This window comes from Marmota flaviventris, chromosome 1 (assembly GCF_047511675.1).
Source record: "Marmota flaviventris isolate mMarFla1 chromosome 1, mMarFla1.hap1, whole genome shotgun sequence".
Lineage (NCBI taxonomy): Eukaryota > Metazoa > Chordata > Mammalia > Rodentia > Sciuridae > Marmota > Marmota flaviventris.
In genome coordinates this window covers 147,332,620-147,352,138 of record NC_092498.1, presented here as the reverse complement: position 1 = coordinate 147,352,138, position 19,519 = coordinate 147,332,620, and the positions used below count along the sequence as shown (strand labels likewise).

Genomic DNA, 19,519 nt, shown 5'->3' with positions numbered 1-19,519 from the left:
TGTCACTGCAAATTGTTTATTAAAACACAAAGCAATGGACAGTGAAAAAACATCCTGATTTTTTACTTTTTGGTGGGAGTGGGGTGGGGCACGGAAGGGGCAGGGACAGATGGAGACAGCCCAGAAGGAAAGACAGCTCTATCTACCCCTACTGCTTCCCTGGCCAGCCAGGTTGAAAGCCCCTCAAGTACATCTCACTGTGCTGCTGCTGTTAAGTACATACTGTGGCTACAGGCAAAGAGTTGGTTTGGCATCTGCAGGGAGAGGATGGAAAATCAGAGTAGAAGCTACAAGGGCTACTAAAAACTGACACATTTTCTCCGATACTTGGTACCAAAGAGAGCAGCCAGGCCTAATTTGGAGGGTCAGGTAAGACAGCTTAGGCCAATAATGGTTGAAGAGGCTGTCATGAGCTCAGAATGGGTACCTGATGGTAGCCTGGGAGAAACTGATGGAAGGGAAAGGTAATGTTCTTTAAATCCAAGGAGGGAGCTAACCCAGGGTCAAATTTCTTTTCATTCCCTGGATCATGACACACCAAACAGAGTTGTCAAGAAAGTCTCTTTACTGGTTTTGCCATATTGTCTCTCCCTGCCAATTCTCCCCTCCCACCTGGCAACTCGGCTCTCCTTTCCCGACAGTTGTCCTTTGAAAGGACGGAAAGCGCACTTCAGTTTGTTGTTGTTTTTCCTCATACTGAAATAAAGCACTGAAGCTCAAAATAGAGGTGAGAATGGAGTTCTTCTTTTCCCAGTGCTATGTGCTCCCATCTCACAAGACTGCCTGGATATGAGTGGTGCCAAGGCCCTCTCTGCCAACTCGAACAGGCACTACTGTTTCCCTGGCTGCCAGCACAATCCTGGCTCCTTGTTTTTATACTCCTGGGAGGAACTCGTCCCAAGAGATCCATCCTGCTCTTTTCCTGCCAACCCAGCCAGTCCCCAACTCATCTGCTCTTATCAAGATGATTTGGCCACCCAAAGCAAGTGAGACAAAGGCAGCTTGAGGACGACAAACCAGATCAACAGCAAACCACACATGTGCAAAAGAAACCCACCCTCACTAGGCAGCTGACCCACTGATGCCAAGCTTACAACGTGGGGAAATCTAACCCTCTTGCTTCAGAAGAGGTCCAAATACAGAAAGAGCCTAGCTCAGACTGAAAAAGAAAATTGCCCTGATCTCTCTGAAGCATGAACATTAAGGCTTCTTTGCAATTTTCTTAGAGCTCTTTGATCCCTAATTATATCTTTCCCTACAAGAGAGGAAGATTTCTTCTGAGATTCTGAACAGATCCTGAGTGTTTCTGGTTCTGCTTCAGTACACTCTCACTTAGCCTTACCCCAGTCTCCTTCCTCAGAGGCCACAGCAGAAGGCGGCCCAAAGCATACTTCCCCTGGCCCAGTCTTTTTTTAAAAAAAACAGGACCATTTATAAGTTTCTCACTTGGGAAAGCTCACCTACTCTCCTATATCCTTTTGGAGAGGCAGGAAGGACAATGTTACATGTTGTCGCTTGATGCCATTAAGGCTCCTCAAGGCAAGAAGACACTTGAAAAGTAGGCCAGCAAAGGGGAGGGGAGGGATGGGGAAGCAGCCCCATGGCAGGGACTGTAAGACCCCTGCCCTGACCTGAATCTAGAGGGAATGCCCACCCTGGCTCAGAGCAGGAGAGGAAAAGGCACTGTGCTGACCGGGGTAGGTTCATCCTCAATCCCCAGGGAGGGTAGAGAACCTGCTGATTCTTTCCTTGGGCTTCCCGAGGTGAACCAATTTCTAGGGAAAGGGATCTAAGTGCTAGGACAAGGAAAATACTGCTGCTGTTTTCTGAAATTCTCAGCTGAGATTCTAGAAGTCAGGGCCAGGTCTCCCTAGGAGAGGCTAGGGGCAAAACAAAAAGGAAGAGAAATTCCTTAAAACAGAAGCTTCTCCAAAAAAGACAAAAGTCAAACCACACTTCTAAAACTGGATCCAACAGTTCCCAGGCACAGAAAGGGGGAGGTAAGCCTAATGCAAATTTTATCCCACCTCATCAAAGCCCACATGACCTCTAGCGTGACTGTATCCCCTCAGAGAGAGCAAGAGAACTCGATCACACCTTTCAACAACAAGGTGGCCCTGCAGGTCACAGCTGGTCCTCCTGGGAGTCTGATACCACGGAAGCTTAAAAGTTACCTTTTAAATCATCAGAACTCAGGGTATCCACTGAGCAGCTTCTCCTTAGGAAGGAAGATTTTTCAGAAAAAACAATGGATTTGATTTACAGGATATGGACCCCACAGTTTCTTAATTTTTCACTCAGCATGAGTAAGATCCAAAATAGTCCAATTAGAGACTGTGGATCACTGACCCAAATCAGACCAGACTACAGATTCAGCCTGTTTCCAGCAGTCATCTTTGCATGGTTTTCTACAAACTGCACTAGAGCCATGCTTCTGGCAAAAGGAGTTTCACCCTGGCTATCTGCTCTTTAGCCAGTAGGGCTCTATGGACCCTAAAACCCTGGGACGGCATGTGATGGAATAGAAGAGCCTGGCTTCTCCTCCCCAATCAGCCCCAGGCAGACTCCCTACAGTACAGCCCAGCCTCAGTCCTACACTAGTTCAAAATACAGATGGAGAACAAACAGTGCAAAAAGCAAAAGATGAACAGAGTAATTCTTGACATGTACAATACAAAAATAAAAATAAAGCATGCCCCATTCCATCCCTTTAACCTAAACTTCATGTACCTTTATCCCTTGGAGGAGCCAAAAAAAAAAAAAAGCTTTCAAGTTCAGCAACATGAGCCAGCTGTTGCTAGCACTAGGCAGCTATCTTTTAGCTGGGTGGGCTTGGTTTCAGGGGAGTCTATCCCAGCCCCTGCCATAATTCTCCCCGTTTCCTCACTTCCCCTTTAATTTTGTCAGCCATAGAAAGATGTTCCTTCCTTTTGGATACAACCAGAGAGGAAAGCACCCATTCTGTCCCTGGGGGAAGGAGTAGGCTTCTGGAAACAGGCAGAGCAAAGCTGCTTGGCTTACAGTACCATTAGGAAATGGCCCCAGGAGTCAGGGTTTCCTTCTGAGACAATGAGTCACTAAAGAGATGGGCTGAGGTGAGGAGGCAGGACCCCTCCTTCCTCGGAGACCCAAGCAAACTAACAAACAAGGCAAAATAGAGGCAACAAGTCCTCCTTCATCTTGTCTAATCAATTGGCAGTGGCTCACACCTTTAGGAATTGTGAAAGAACAGAAACCAACACCACTGTCAGAAGCCCAATTAGTAAGGACATCCACTGTCCAGGAAGTTGGTCCCCAAGACCAAGGCTACAGTACCTCAACCTTTAGAAGGGGGCTTCAGGTGCACTCCAGGACCTCCTTGCTCCTCTGATTGCAACCTCAGGCCCCAGCCATCCAGCTGCCTGACTCAGTACCCTAAGACTGAGGCCCAAGTCACAATGAAAATAAAGGGCTATAATTCTCAAATGACTAAACGCTGGCCTGGAGTAATCATTAAGAGCCAAAGTCAGGACATGAACCCAAGAACCACTTACTTTTGTCACATAAGGAACAGTTCAAATATACGAAACTCTTAAAAAACATCTAGTAAGGCAAACTGAAAATCAAACATATTCTAAAAAGATGGGCCTGGCCTGAGATTCTGTACTGCTCCAGCTCAAGCTGAAGCTAATCCTGCTGCCTCCCACCCACAAAATTTCTTTTAGCTTAGCTGGGTCCTCCCTCATTGTTGCCCTAACAGAGAAATGAATGACAGTGATCAGAAAGGAGGAGAAAAGGGAAATTTCATTTTCTGCAGACATTTTTCTAGGGAATTCCAGACAGACACTTTAGATGTTAAGGTTAACCTCAGAGCTGCCAGGACTAAGCTGACTGAGACTCTTTTAGCCCCATCACACCAAGAACCTGACTACAACTTGGATAGGGAAATGAAGATGGAGGGGCATAATATTAAGATTCATGAGAAAAATCACTAGGCCAATATGGTGAATCCATTTAGTTCCTTGAGGCAGCTCTGGGCAGAGGACATGGGGATAAATGAACACAAAATACTAAACACTCTAAACAGTGGTCAATCACTTAGTAGGGCTCAAGTCTCTGAGGTTGCTCTTAAGTTATGCTAACATAAGCCTTTTCTAATCCAAAGACCAGAAGAGACTTTTAAGGTCAAGTGTTCAGTTGCTGCAGGCTGGAAAGCATCCCTGTCCCCTGGCAGCAAGACCCTACAAAGGGGCCAGTAAAGAACTGCTGGGTCAGGTCCTCCTGGCTGCTGGCTCAGAGATCCAGGGAGGGAGGTACCAACAAGGTGAGGTGGTAGAAGATAAGACATTCAAGCACAGAGAATCCAAATCCCCATGTCTCCTTCCCTTCTTGGCAATAATTTAGTGAGGATGGTTGAAAGGGAGAAGAGATTCCAAATGAGCCAGATTAAGAAAAAAAAAAAATTTGAAAGATCAAGTCCCCAACAGGCACTGAAATCAAAATGATTTGCTGTGGTGACAAGTCAGAGGCAATTTGAGGACCTGATATGAACTAATTGTCTTGGATACCAGACAGTCCTCTAACTGGCACATGTCAGGGAGATAAGCAATGACAAACTCAAATATTTGAGAAGGAACCATCATTGGATTAATCCAGAAAGGCTTCCAAGTAAGGAAGCGTTTACTTTTCTTTCTTTTTCAATTCCCCCATTTTTTGCCTTTACCATCTGATTTATACACCTTCACACACACATTCTTTCAATCCCAGGACATATGAAAACTTATCTGGACATGACTTCAGAACATACCCAACTCCCAGTGCTGGTCTTCTCAGGTAATTAGATGACATTTCCCTATTTGTTAATTTCTAACCTAAAAAACTACTCTGAGTTCAGAGTCCTTTTCACTCGTTATACAAATAAGGATCCTGGACAGGAAGGACCCGTTTGCCCCAAGTACCCCAGAGAGAAAAGTGACAGCTGGGGCCAGCCACAAAGAGAGGACTAGGACTGAAGCAGGCCTGGGACCAAGTAGTGGATGAGGGCTGCTCTCCACTCACTCTGCCTCTTTTTATCACCTTTACTTTTTGTGTGTGGGGGCTTTGTTTGTTTGTTGGATTTGTTTCATTTTGTTTTTTTGTTTTTTATATCATTATGAAAAATACAGAAACCAAAATCAACATGTTTGGTTTCCCACTCCCCTCCACCCTGCTCAGGATGGTCATTTGTTCTCACAACCGGCAGAGGCAGAAGAGGGTTGGAATGAAGACTCCAAAGGCCACCAGGATGGGAAACATGAGGCTGCTGTTGTCTGAGGCATAGGGGTTGGGTGTGCGAGGACCAGACTGCACCCGGTTCTTATTGGTCTGTCTTTTGAGATTAGACCCTTCATCATATTCTTCTTCTTCTTCTTCCTCTTCTTTCTTCTCCAATCCTGGATGAGGCTGTAGCTTTGGTACATCTAACACAAGAAAGAAAATGCCTATTAAGTGAGACCCATAGCATGAAGTAAGACCCTAAGAACAGCAAATGAGCCACAATAAAGAAACTCCTGTGACCTAACTAGGGTCCACAGGAAGGAGAAGTAACACAGATGATCTCCAGCCTAAAGAACAACAGAGTGTCAATAACACTAGTCTTCAGATTTAACTAAAAAGTTGGAAAAGCCCTGCTCACAGAGAAGCTCACTATCTCCCTTCCTGTCCCACATCTTCAGAGCCCCAAGAAGTTTAGACTGGTCAGAGACAATGATCTCACACCCAAAATTTAACCTTTCAAATCCCTCCTCCTTTGCACAAGCCCACATTTCCTGTAGATTCACACAAAGACTAAAGAAAAAAGCTGATCTACAGCGTTCTGGGTTCTAGCTCACACTTCCCCTCTGTCCTACCTCTTCCTCAGGGACTCAAGCACAAAGCTGTCTGGTGTAAGATATCATCTTCCTAGATGCCATCACATCAGAATTTGGGAGGGGACACCAAGACAAGATGATAAGATGTGTACTCAAGACAACTTGGGTAAAGGCACAGAGATAGGATAGGGAAGAAAAATCACTAAGATACAAGTTTTCTCTGCAAACATCAGTTGGGAAGCTGGCAGCCAGGATAATCGAAACCCTAAGCAAGAGTCTGAATCCCAAAGACAAAGAGATATGAATAAATGGACTTTGGTCCCAGTGTACTCCAGCAACACTGGAGTTCTTCAGAACATACCAAAATCCTAACAAAGTCTTCCTTTTGCCTTTTTCTCCTAAGAAATAAATGTCAACACGAATTGAAATGAGGACAAGTTTAAGGCAATAGCAAATTGGGGTCAGGCACCTCAATGGGAACCATTATTAATCCCAATTTATAGGAAACTTAAAAGAATTTGTCTAAGGTCAAACAGCTGATTAAATAGTAAACATAAGAACACAGATCTTATTTCAAAGCTTGTGGCTAGTACCATGAAATACTTCATCCTCATCCTTGTGACTCTGAATTCCCCACAATCTGGCTTTAAGTGTTTACAAATAATGATCAGCTAAATTATCTCCTGAGGGTTTCCTGAACCATATCTTTCAGCCAGAGTCAGAAAGCAAATCAAAAGCACAACTTACCATCCACTGTTCCAGCCATGATGTAGAGTGCACAGACTTTGGGATTGTCATAATACCCCTAGGAAATGGGGAAGAATGGTCAATCCACACAGCAGCCAATATGTTATCCTCACCCACTCTTCTGAGCCATTCCTCAACCATGAGACAGAATGGGGCATTACCTTGACAAACTCAATGTAGAGTTTCCCTGTGAAGGTGGACACTTCCCCCTGTACACTCAGCTTCCCCTTTCTAATGCTCATAGGGATGATTTCATCGTGAGCTGTGCTGTGTCCAACACGATCAAAGATATCCAAATCCTTCACCACGACGTGGCCATTTAATCGTACATCAAATACCTTCAAGGATTAGAAAAAGAGACTATGTCAAAACCATCAGCTTTGTACCTCTTCAAGGAATCGGACATTATGCACCTGCCTGGGCTTCAAGTTCAAAATTAATTTAAAAAATGATGGGTCTGGATATACTCTGGGGTGGCTAGAGTCCTTTACCCAAACCAAGCCAAAACTATGTTCCGTCATTGCCATGGCAGTAGCATATTTGCCTCAAGAAACAAAGAATAAAAACAAAAATCTCAGCATGCAAAGAAGGAAATTCACAGGAAAACACAGAGGAAAAGGAAAAGGCTAAAAACAAGAAGGCACTGAAAATCAAGGGAAGAGAAGTAACCAGGATGGGCTGGGGTTGTGGCTCAGTGGTAGAGCACTTGCCTCACATGTGCGAGACCCTGGGTTCGTTCCTCAGCACCACATAGAAATAAATGAGTGAAGTATTGTGTTCAACTAAAAATAAATAAATATTAAAAAAAAAAAAAAGAGAAGTAACCAGGAGGACCTTAACAGGATCAGTCAGTTGCCAAGAACTAGGATTCTAGCAATGCTCTCTGTCACCAACCCCTAAGGCAAGTGTGGTCACACAGGCAATGGGACACAGCTTTCTCAGATGCAGAAAGAATCCGGCTTTTCCTCAAAGTTCATCTGTTCCTCCCTTCTGGGAGGCTCTGACACTGTGGCCCTATAGCAAAGGAATGTCCAAGAGTATCAATGTCTCACTAAGTCAAGACCTTACCTTCTGCTGGGACTGTGCAAAGTAGACCTCTGCAAATTTCAAGACCAGCACATAGTCCCCCTCCTCCTTGATGGGCACTTCATAGCCAAAGGTCTCTTCATTGTACCGCTCTGTTTGATACAGGATCTGGTCCTCTGGGTTGGAACGCAGAATTGGTAGTTTCATGCCATAGTCTGAAGCTGGGAACCAGACAGAAAGCACATCAGAGGCAAGATATAAAAGAGTAGAGACCCCAGAACTGTCAGAGGCATTTCTGGGGTAATGCTAATAACCCTTTCAGTAGGAGGAGCCACCTCCTCTGCACCTGGCTCCAAACAGAGCTCACACAAAAGCAAGAATCAGATAGCCATTGCCAAGGAAGAGCACATGAAAGAAACTCAATACTCATTCCAATAGCCCCTCTAACCTTCACAGGGGAAGGTTTCCCCTGGCTATCTGGAGAATGAGAACAAGTCTAACTCATTATGTGAAGAAAAATGCTATGCTGGAGGTGCCTGGTTCCGGAAGAGGGAGAGTTTCAGAAAAACCCCCTGAAACCAGGGGATGGCCAGGAACTCTAATCAAGGTGACTGAGTTCAAATGTTTTTTCTTAATCAGAAAAATTAATCATCTGGCTGGGTGCGGTGGAGTACACCTGTAATCCCAGTGGCTCTGGAGGCTGAGGCAGGAAGATTGTGAGTTTAAAGCCAGCTTCAGCAACTTATTGAGGCCCTAAGGAACTCAGTGGGACCCTGTCTCTAAAGGGCTGGGGATGTGACTCAGTGGCTAAGCGTCCCTGAGTTCCATCTCTGGTTCAAAAAAAAAGAAAAGAAAAACTAAGCATCTAAAACAAACTGGACGGGCTGGGGTTGTGGCTCAGCAGTAGATCACTTGCCTAGCATGTGCAAGGCCCTGGGTTCAACCCGCAGCACCACATAAAAATAAATAAATAAAGATAGTGTCCAACTAAAAAATAAATGTTAAAAAAAGACAGAATTTTAAAAATAAATAAATAAATAAAACTGTGGGCTATCTGGTTATAAAAGTCACTTTTTTATCATCTTTACTATGAATAATATCCCAGCTTTACTTGTTTTTTCCCAAATTTTCATTCAAAAAGTTTTAATGCTGGCAAAAAAAAAAAAAAAAAAAAAAAAGACTCACAAAAAAGAAGGATGGAACTCTCTAATTTCCAATAGGTTCAAGCACCTTGCTACCCACAGACTCATAAAACTCCAACTCTTAAACATTTCCTAAATTAAACCAACAGAAGAAAACAGTTCTACCAAAGCTCCAGCACCTACCACAGCACCTGACATAGTAGCCACTCAGACCAATATAGGTCTGTTTCCTCACCTATAAACTCAGTGTTGTTTGCTGAATGAACAAATGGCAACAAAGGAAGTACCTACAAAGCAGAGAAGTCATGCCCTGCTCACCAGGAGTCTAGAGCATCTGCAGGGAAGTCAATCTGCCAAGGTCCTACTGATACCTCTGGCTTAAGATGTCCAAGTCCTGGGGAGACACCATTTCCATTTCACAAAAAGAACAAGGAACAAGGTAGAGTAAAAGTACAAAGTTTACCTTGGGGTCAGTATCAGAAAAGTCAAAAACCTCTATTGTCCCCAGGTCTCTCCCAACCTCAGTAGAAGATAAGTTGTGTATTCGCGTTTTTCCCACACACAACAAACTAAACTATTCCACAAAATATCACCTTCCAGCCCCCAAAGATAATACTTCTGTTTCCTCCTTCAGAGAGCAGCCTGATTCCTTTATCCTACAGATACTTTCCAGTGTCCCATAGTTTACTTTCCCAACTACAGACAGATAGTAGGGTAGGGTAATTTTTCCTCCAGCATGGAATTAAGACTTCAAGACTGGGGCTGGGGTTGTGGCTCAGTGATAGAGCGTTCGCCTAGCACGGGCGAGGCCCTGGGTTCGATCCTCCACACCACATAAAAATAAATAAATAAAGACATTAAAAAAAAAAACAAAACAGAATCATCTTTAAAAAAAAAAAAAAAAAGACTTCAAGACTGCCTTCCAATCTCACATGGTGACCCTGAAGTCATCTGCCAACTAGATCCTTTGGGAGATGCCAAGTGTCATCCCTAGAGCTGAATTACCAAAATTTCAAGGAAGAAGACCTGGCAAAAGGTAAAAGATTAACCAAAAGACCTAGTGGATGAGGTCAAGCTCTTAAAAAAATAAACATAACTGTAACAATTCCTGTAAATGACATTAGCCATGAAATCAAAAGAACTGATGAGACAATGGAACAGGAAACTCATTGCATTTTTGTCTTCAGACATTTTTCTTCCTATTTCTCCTCAAGAAATTAAAGAAGGGGCTGGCTGGGTGGCACACGCCTGTTATCTCAGTGACTTGGGAGGCTGAGACAGGAGGATCACAAGTTCGAGGCCAGCCTGGGAAAAATAAAAGTCACTCAGTGGTACAGTGCCCCTGGGTTCAATCCCCAGTACTACAATAAACAAAAAAAAAAAAAAAAGAGAAAGCCCCAAATGCTTCTCAGCCTCAAAGCACATTACCCCAGGACACAAACCTATAAAGACTGAAAGACTGCTATTTCTCTTCCAACTAAGAATGTCCTCTTCCATGAGGACTGTGATCCTTACAAATTTGGAACATTAACTAGATTTGACTTATTCATGCACAGAAAAATTTGTGCATGTGTGGGGAATCTTTTTTTTTTCCTTTGCCAAACAGAAAAAGTGAGAAACCAACAGTAATGTAATCTGTGGCAGTCTCAGTCTCACAGTTAAAAAAATTGCTATGTGAACAAAAATTATTTAATAACCTTGGAATTACCTTTAAGTGTTTTCCCTTTAAAGCCCAAGTGACTGTCCTAAGAGATTTGCCACATGCAAAGTTGCATTTGCCTAAGTCCCAAGAGATGCAACAGCAAAAAGGAAATGTCTTCCCTCCTTAGCCTTCATGTCTTCATAGCTAAATAGATTTCTCTAAAATACAATGGAGTGTACAGTCAGCACACTGCTAAAGTTGACAGAATACAGCTTAAGACAGTTAACCAAAAAGGAAGGAGGCCAAAGGGCCTACATTATGTCTGCTGCTTCTTAGTTCTACAAAATAGAGCAGCCAGGCTCCTTGGCAAATTCAGCTCAGGTTTTAGAATAAGGCAGGCCTGGATTTGAACCCTGGCTCTGCCACCTAAGAGAAGCTGAACAAGTTGTTTTTTCTAGGTCTGTTTCCTCACCTATAAAACAGAGTTTTGGTAAGAATAAAAGCACTTGTACCATTAAAATAAATAAAGTAAAAAATACCTGTAAAGAGTTTAATACAGTGCCTCACACAAAGAAAAGCATAGACAGACAAGAAGGTACACGAGCCAGGAAAGGATATGCACCCAATATGCCCTAAATAAATGTCTCTGCTCTATAGAGAATTTAGAAAATGGACTAAAAGGAAAAAAGAAGCAATCAAACTAATTGGAAAACTGCAGCTGGGAAGCACAGGAATTAAAAGCCAGAATGAGCAGAAACCTGTTCTACATGAGACCACCACCATGAAGCACTTCTTGGTGCTGCAAAAATCTCTCAGCACCTCAACACTAGGACTCCTGACCACTAGATTCTTTTGAATCACTTTCTTTGTCAAGTAAGACTAGTCCCTCAAGAATTCGTCTCAATGGTCAGAAGCAAGGAACTCAGTGATTCAGGGACTTAATTCTCTACCTGTAAACTTCCAGCACTCAGAGGGCCTGCAGATGAAGCATGCCTGTTAGGTAACAGTATAGGGAGACAATTCTAAACACATTCTACAAGAGAGAATTCTAAGCAAATCAAAGACAGCGGTCTGTCTCTCTCTCACCCTAACTTTCAAGCTCCTATCTTCCCAAGGCCAAATCCTTCCCCAGTCCAGGAAAGGGTCTTCCTTAGGAAAACAGAATTGGTAATTTGATAAGCTCAGATCCTCAGCCAGCATCCCCCGCCCTCCAGCCATGTTCTGCCCTATTTTTAATTCCATGTAAAAGGTCATCAAGCAGGAAAAAAAAAAAATAGTGACAGTTTACCCTACTACAGGAGGGTTTGTAGAGTCATGTCAGAGATTTCTAAGGTATGAGAAGTATTATTAAGAGGGAAAACAAAGCTCAGAGAGGTAAAGTAAGTTCCTCAAGGTCATACAAGTTTAGTAAGTATCTTTCTATGAAGCGGAAATAGCCTCCCTCTATAACCAAGCCAAGTTCTGGGCCCTTAGGCCAAATAATCAGGTCTTTCCCTAGTCAGAGTCAAAAGGGATCCAGAATAACCAAGAAGAACCCGTATCGTGTAGCATGCCAAAACCCCAAGGTAAGCACTGCTGAACTACTTTCTATACTTCTATCTGTTGAAGCACACAGATTGAAATGCCTTTCCCAGGCTATGAGCACTAGTTATCCTCAAGGCAGAAATGAAATTCAATAAACATTATAAAGTGCCTTTGAATGCATAAGGCACCAGGTGCCCTGGGCCACTCAGTTACAAGAATGCTAAACTACAAAGAAATTACAGAGAAACAGCAAATTCAAAAGCAGGCCAAACCCTTATCTGGACAAACTTGGCAACAAGTACCTGAATTCATTTTACACAAAATGAACTTTCCTCAGCATGGTGAAAACAATATCACAAGCAAGTGGGAAAAGAAATAGGGCCTTCGGCTCCTACAGCAATTAGTGTAAATAGCTGCACAAGGCAAGGGTCTCCAAATACCTGGCACACCCTTATCCAAACAGGGCCAAAGAAGGAAAGGCAGAGTGAACAGCTGCACTTCCCTTGTGGGGCTGACTCCTAAGTAAAGAAGAAATTAGAAAGATGATTCCTGAGTGGAAGCTTAAACACATCTCAGTCCCAGACCTAATGCCAGAAAAATGCTACTCTCAGGAATCTGGTAAGCCCAAAGTTGCAACAAGGTGGTCCAACTCTAACCCTTTTCCCCATCCATTCCTTAAAACTGTTCAATTCATACCCAGACTGGAAGACAGGGAACCTCCATTTGAAAAAAAGAAAAAATGTCCAAAGGTTCACATCGGAAACAGGACTCCAATATGCATGAGCTTTGGTAGGTCTCATGTAATTTCACCTGCTACAATAAACTCCAAAAGAACTGCAACCATGAGCCAATAACCCAAGGACAGCGAGCCTGGCTCACTGCTGACCAGACCGAAACAAAGACAAAAAAACACCTGCACCAGCAAACTAAAGCCAGAATTTCTGAATAAGATCAGTACCTGGGGATTAAACCTATGTGGTGTTGGTCAGCTTTATCCACTGCCCAAGAGACCTATTAGAACAATGTAACCAATGTAGAGCCTGGTATCTGCTAAGTGAGAGAAACCACTTACTCACTGTCCTCACTACAGTTATCTCAAGAGGCAAAGTCCACAAACTGTTTGTAGTTTCCTCAGACCTCCTTCCTCCCCATCCAGACCACAGGGAAAGAGGAAGGGTCCAGGATAGAGATAGCAATGACCTCCTGCTATGAAGTCTGGCTTTGGCTGTGCAGGACTGAAGCCCTGACTCAGCTCAACCCAGGCTACTGGGATCTACATGCCAGGGCTAAACAAATTCCAAGACAAACACAGAACTTCAGAAAGAAGCCCTGTGTCCCAAGATCCTCAGATGTATGAAAGCAATAAACTTCTAATATAATAAACTTCCAGGAAACTGCAATTAACTTGTAGAAACTAAATGCAATCCTTTAGTAAAGGCAAGAGCCAGATATGGACATCGTGGAAAAAGAAAAGTCTGTCTCCTAGGTTGTCTAGAGTGGCATATTGCCAGTTGGGCAGCCTCTTAACCCAGCAGATAGTATAAATCTCCTTCCAACACATGAAGCAAGGAACTTCCTTCTTAAGCCTGTTTTCCAATTCTACTTACAGAAGAAATAAAGAAATCTGAGAGCAGATTTCCCCCAAAGAGTGGTCTGCAAATGAAGTATCTCACAGCAACTGATACAGAAACCTAGATCTCAGCAGCGGGAGATCAATCTATTTGATCTGGAGTGAGGACCAGGAATCTTCATTTTTAACTACCTCTCCTAGCAATTCTTACACTCACTCTGAGAACTCTGCAGCTCTGTAAAAGCCACTGTTGCTCAACCAGTTTAGACACACTTTTCCTAAAAGCAGGAGTCAAACCTCTTAGGATCACCCCGGGTAGGTGGTACCACACTATAGATATTCAGATCTTACCCAGGATGACACAGTTGACACATTGCCCCCAGACTCACGTGCAAGATGGCTTCAATATAACTACTTCTACCTTTGAAGTACACATATTTGCTCCAAGGGAGGGCGGGGGAGAAGGCTACAATCAAACTTTCCTGGCCCATCCCCTTCAAAGATTCCTTGCTATTCTGGCTAAGAATCAAGCACGGCTCCTTTAGAAGGGGAGGAAAAGCAGCAGATATCTGGGTCGCAAGAATCTACCAAGAACTGTCTCGATAAGACAGCAGGAGTACTGATGAGTTATAACTCGCCTGGCCTCGAAGGGCAAGAGGCATCTCTGGTCTTTACTTTCCCAGTTTGGGTGGGGGTGAGGGGCTGAGAAAATCCAGGATGCGAGGTCCAAATATAACTTCTCGCCAACTCTCTGCCTCCATAGCTCTTGGTAGCTTCGAGCCAGTGCTAGGCCCTGGGCGTATGACCAGGTCCTTGAGGAAACTGCAAAGAAACTTCACTCCAGAGACGTGGCCCCTAGTCGAGGAACGGGATCAGGGCCCGCAGCCGTCCACCAGCTGCGCCCAGCACCGCAGGCCTGGAATCCCGCAGCGCGGGCGAAGGGCTCTCACCTCGGCCCACCCGGCCTTCCAAAGGGTCCTTGCGGAAGTGGATCCCGTGTACGTCCACATGAGCCTCTCCGCCCGCGTTGACCGCCCAAATGACGCTCTCAGGCAGCCCGGCACCAACCACGCCGGCCACGCCGAGTCTCGGCTCCCGGAGCGACGGCAGGAGCATCAGTAGCAGCAGTCGCAGAAGCGCCCCAGCGGCTCCTTCAACCACCCGGGGCCCCAGCATGGCGGCCACCACTGCGGGGGCAGCCCCCGCCGACCTTCGTGTTTGGCCGGCCGCCAGGCCGCCCCCGACTCAGTAAAACAGTGCCACTGGCCGCTCTGCCTCAGCCGCCGGGGACATGTCGCTCTCAGGCCTTTTTCTCAGCCACGGGTGCCGCCTCCCACCTCAGGAACAACCTACCCCGCCGCCCAGCCTCCCAGCCAAGACCCTGTAGCCAATCAGCGCCGATTCCTTATTAATTACCCACCACCCCGCCGGGAGCCGCCCGCCCATTGGCTATCAGACGCGAGAAAAGGCGTGGCCACTCCCAGGCTCCGGTCCAACCATCGGGCACGAGATGGAGCGCGCGCAGAGGGAGGGAGTTCGGTTGAAGCAGCGGTCCGATGCGGAAGTGGCGGGTGCAGCGCCCAGGCGGCCCCGGAATCCCACAGCTGAATGGGAAAGGTGGCCTGGGGGGGTGGGGGGGAAGGTTTAGTATAGGGCGCACTGACACGTCGCCAGCACTTCCGGTGCTACAAATCTTGGGACCGAATAAGCTCTGGAGGGGGCGTTGCTGTCTTTCCCCCCTTTTTTTCTCAGGGAGAGGCATGAGCATAAGCTCAAGTAGGAGAAGCCGTGGACACTCTCCTGACCTAAGAGACTCAGCCTTTTCTCCGTGTGAGACAAAGGACCCAGCCTTTGCCAACGAGGCCACAGGAACACGACTGAAGCACACGAGTCCCACGAGGATAGGGTCCCGCCCCCACCCCTTAGCGGGCTCTGGGCGGGTGGTAGAGTCCAAGCGGCCGTCCAATCAGAAGGCTCCAACGCAGCGGAAACGCGTGGCTAGGTGAAGGAGGGGTCCGGGCTGCCCGCGTCTCCATGGCGACAGCCTCTGGCCTGACTCTGAACCTGGAGACTGGGCGGGGGCTTCCTCGGCCCTGGCCGGAGTAGAAGTCGCCAGTTCCCAGTTTGAGGACCTGGGTTACCTGGCACAGGCATGACCCCACTTCTCTTCCTACTCTGGCAGTTAACCCGGCGCTTTCCTACACTGGTGATCCCTGCACTTCAGTGACTGCTCCAAACTCCCACTTCTCCAATAGGAAGACAGGCGCAGAGAGAAGCTGTGTTGCCAACAAGGGGTCTCACCACAGGTGCAAAACCAAGGCAGAAAACTATTTAACAATTTCGTCCACAAGTACTTATCCAGTCCCTACTAATAAGGTTGTCAGATTTAGCGGATAAAACACAGGAAACCCCGCTTAATTTGAATTTTAGATAAACAAACGGAACATACTCATATTAAAAACCAATTTTCTAAAATTCAAACAACTGTACGCTTTGCATTTTATCTGACGACCCTACCTGTTATGCGCTAGGCAATGAGCTTAGTGCTGCAAAAACACACCTGGGGCCCCACATGAGAATCATAGATGTTTAAGCAACCCATGACCCAATTAGTTAGAAAAGGGTGCCAATGAACAATATAAGGGGAAATTTAAATGCATCAGAATTCTTTTCTCAGACTCCACAGGTATAACTTTTGGGAGATTGTTGTGTGTGTTGCAGTGGGGTGGGGCTAGAACCCAGGGCCTCTGCGTGCTAAGCAAGCTCTCCATCACTGAGCAATATTCCCAGCCCCAGGGGTAATTTTTGAATGTATTACCTCCTAGTCTCATTCTAGTATCTGCCCTTGATTCTTCCTGAATAGACTTGTTTCCTCTAGAGTCCTGCACTTGAATTTCTAATTCCATTCTCCTCTCTCAATTAAAAAAATTAAAAATGTTATTTTTGGAGGAACCTGTCAACACAGAGTCTTGAATAGTCCTTAGAGTAGGGGCATGATGCAAATAGGGAACAGAGTTACAGAAGTGATGCAGTTACCCCTCCAGGCAGGGGCTAACAGAGCCACTGTTCTAGCTGTATACTACACTACCTGCAGGAGCTCATGCTTATGTTATTTCCAGGCAGTCTCATCCAGAGAAGCAGTCACAAAAATGGGCTAAACATTTGAGAAAGCCTCAAAAGTTCTAAACTTCAGCCTTCTCTCAGTCCTCTAAATATTCAGTCACCTCAGAAGGTAAGTAAGATGTGTGACTACCCCTTAATGAGCTCTTCAAATTCCATTCCTGGTTGGGCTACCCTGATGCCAAGGAGCCTGGCCCCCTTTTTGAGAACCAGTCACTCATGAATTAGGCTGTCTTTTCTGTAAAACATAAATTATAAGACCCTGGAGGCAGGATGAGCATGGGATCTCAAGCTTCCTGGGTTTCACATCTAGGTCTACATTTACCCACTGTGTGGCCTTGAGCAAATGATAGTTCTCTGAGTTTGTTTCCTCAATTGTGAAACAGAGGTAATAATTGTTCCTATTCCAAGTGCAGGTGTGAGGATTAAAGAAGATAATGAGACCAAAGGAGGAAGAGGAGGAGGACCAGGGAGCAATGTACATAATAAAGTTGTTAGAATTGTTAAATAAAAATGCAGGCTACAATTTAGATACCTCAAGATCAGCCACTTCTAGCCCCAGAGCTGAAACTTAAGTCATCCTGATTTTCCCCCAGAAATGATAACTCTAAAAATAAAATGCATATGGGCTGGGGTTGGGTTATGGCTCAGTAGTAGAGTGCTTGCCTAGCATGTGTGAGGCAGTGGGTTCCATCCTCAGCACCACATATAAATAAATAAATGAAATAAAAGTCCATCAACAACTAAAAAATTATTTTAAAAATTTTAAAAATAGGGCTGGGGTTGTGGCTCAGTGGTAGAGTGCTAGCCTAGCACATGTGAGGCCCTGGGTTTGATCCTTAGCACCACATAAAATAAATAAACAAAATAAAGGTATTGTGCCAAACTACAACCAAAAATATATATATTTTTTAAAATAAAATGCATAAAGATTTTTGTCCTTAATAGCAGGAGTCGATGAAATTAAACCAATAAGCTACAGACAAGTCACTTTAAACAGTTCTGTTTGTCTTAGAAAAAATATATGACAGTTAATCTAGCAAAAGGTCAAAAATACTTCCTCTTTTATGCTTTATAAACTGTTTTAGCTGCTATAAATTGAAACTTGTCAATCTTGATTTGCAGTGTACAGATTCATGGACTGTTCTTTTGTATGCACAATAAACTCTTAACATTTTAACTTGATTTGATTTTATTTTTAACAATAGTGCCTTGCATAATAAACCAAGCAATCAACCAGTTATTATCCTGAAAATAAAAAGTTCTCTGGAGTTCCTGCTTACTTGACTTGGACCTCATTGTCCTTCATCTTATACTATAAAAGGTTGCTAGATCTGTGCTTTTAGGTATGTCTGCTGCCCAGCCCCCCCTTTTTTTCTTTTTTCCCCAGCACTAGGGATTGAACCCAGGGGCACACTGTCACTGAGTGACATCCCCAACCCTTTTTATTATTATTTTTTTAATTTTGAGACAGGTCCCACTCAGTTGCCCAGGCTGTCTTCGAACTTGACAAGCTTCCGCCTTAGCCTCTCAAATAGCTGGGTTTACAGGCATGTGCCACCACACTTGGCACCCAGAGCTTTTGATAAGTAAAATTTCCAAAATTACCAACTTCCTCAAACCCCTGTCTCCTAAAGAACCCTGTGTTCTTTGAAGGAGACAGTTTCTCCTGTAGACTAGACACAATTGTCATGAGGCTAGTAAAATTTGTGGGATTTACTGACAGAAGTATTGGGCCCCCCCACTCACCAAATCTTTCTCTTTCCTTATCGTGTAAGATTCTCACATCATATGAAAGCCCCATAGTTTACTATCTGCATTTTATAATTAAGGAAATTGAAGCCCAGAAGTGTAGAGGCCAGCTGTTTGCGGAACATGGTCTCATCTGAGAGAGCCTGGTTCAAGGGCAATCTCTAGGGAATAAAGGGTGCTGGGTGGGGTAGTCAAATTTCTAGTAGCAGAAGCATCAGGCCCAAGATGAGGTTGGGGGAGAAGACAAAAGGGTTATGGTCTCAGCTGCCAAGCCAGACTGGAAGGTCTGACTTCAGAGCAGGATTATCTCCTAAAACACCAACCCAAAGGGGTCCTCAAATAGCCCCAGACCTCCTCTGGACTGATTGTTCAGAATACAAGAAGTCTGGGCCCTGGGAAAGCTAAGAAGAATGTTAGTATCCAGGTGGCCCTTGGCCCAGGCAATTATTTTACAGATGATGACCACCTTGGACGCCAGCTTACAGTGTTTCCTGCCTGCTATAGGTCATCTCCATCTGAGAGTTCAAGAACACTTTGAAGCCAAGCATAGTGGTCCACACTTGTAATCCTGGTAATTTAGGAGGCTGAGGCAGGAGGATCACAAGTTCAAGGACAGCCTTAGCAATTTAGTGAGACCCTAAGCAACTTAGTGAGACCCTGTCTCAAAAATAAAAAGTGGGGGCTGGGGCTCAGCAGTAGCACACTTGCCTGGCATGTGTGAGGCACTGGATTCTATTCTCAGCACCATATATAAATAAAAAAGGTCTATCAACAACTTTAGAAATGTTTTTTAAAAATAAAAAGGCTGGGGATGTGGCTCCGTGGTCAAGTACCCCTGGGTTCAATCCCTGATACAAAAAAAAAAAAAAAAAAAATTACTTTGATCACTTTGATTAGCTGTATTTTCAACGCCTTCAGCTGGGGCTGGTTTTATGCAAAAATTTCATTTTCTTCAACTCCTCCAGCACCCTGTCAGGTTGGAGTACTTGCTCTCCGCAGAATGATAGAAAATACAGTTTTGGGGTGAAACAAATGCATTCAGTTTCTTTCTCAGTGGCTTCCCAGCCACATTACTCCCTTTCTCTGAGTTTCCTCTCACTTAAAATGCAAATGGGGGCTAGGGTTGTGGCTCAGCGACGGAGCACTCGCCTAGCTCAATCCTCTGCAC

The 19,519-nt window shown here is 44.7% G+C and overlaps 1 protein-coding gene across 2 annotated transcripts; it reads right to left on the bottom strand.

The window, feature by feature from the left end:
* On the bottom strand, positions 1-14,831 carry Mlec (malectin). 2 transcript variants are annotated; one of them, XM_027923323.3, is made up of 5 exons: positions 14,430-14,825; positions 7,644-7,822; positions 6,737-6,913; positions 6,576-6,633; positions 1-5,438 (listed from the first exon to the last, which is right to left on the bottom strand). In XM_027923323.3, the coding sequence occupies exons 1-5, from the start codon at positions 14,653-14,655 to the stop codon at positions 5,209-5,211; spliced, it is 870 nt and encodes a 289-aa protein (XP_027779124.1). In that variant the 5' UTR covers positions 14,656-14,825; the 3' UTR covers positions 1-5,208. The 2 variants fall into 2 exon arrangements, with proteins under 2 accessions (XP_027779124.1, XP_027779125.1); XM_027923324.3 differs by lacking the exons at positions 6,576-6,633; positions 6,737-6,913 and having other exon boundaries at positions 14,430-14,831.
* Positions 14,832-19,519: the final 4,688 nt, after the last annotated feature.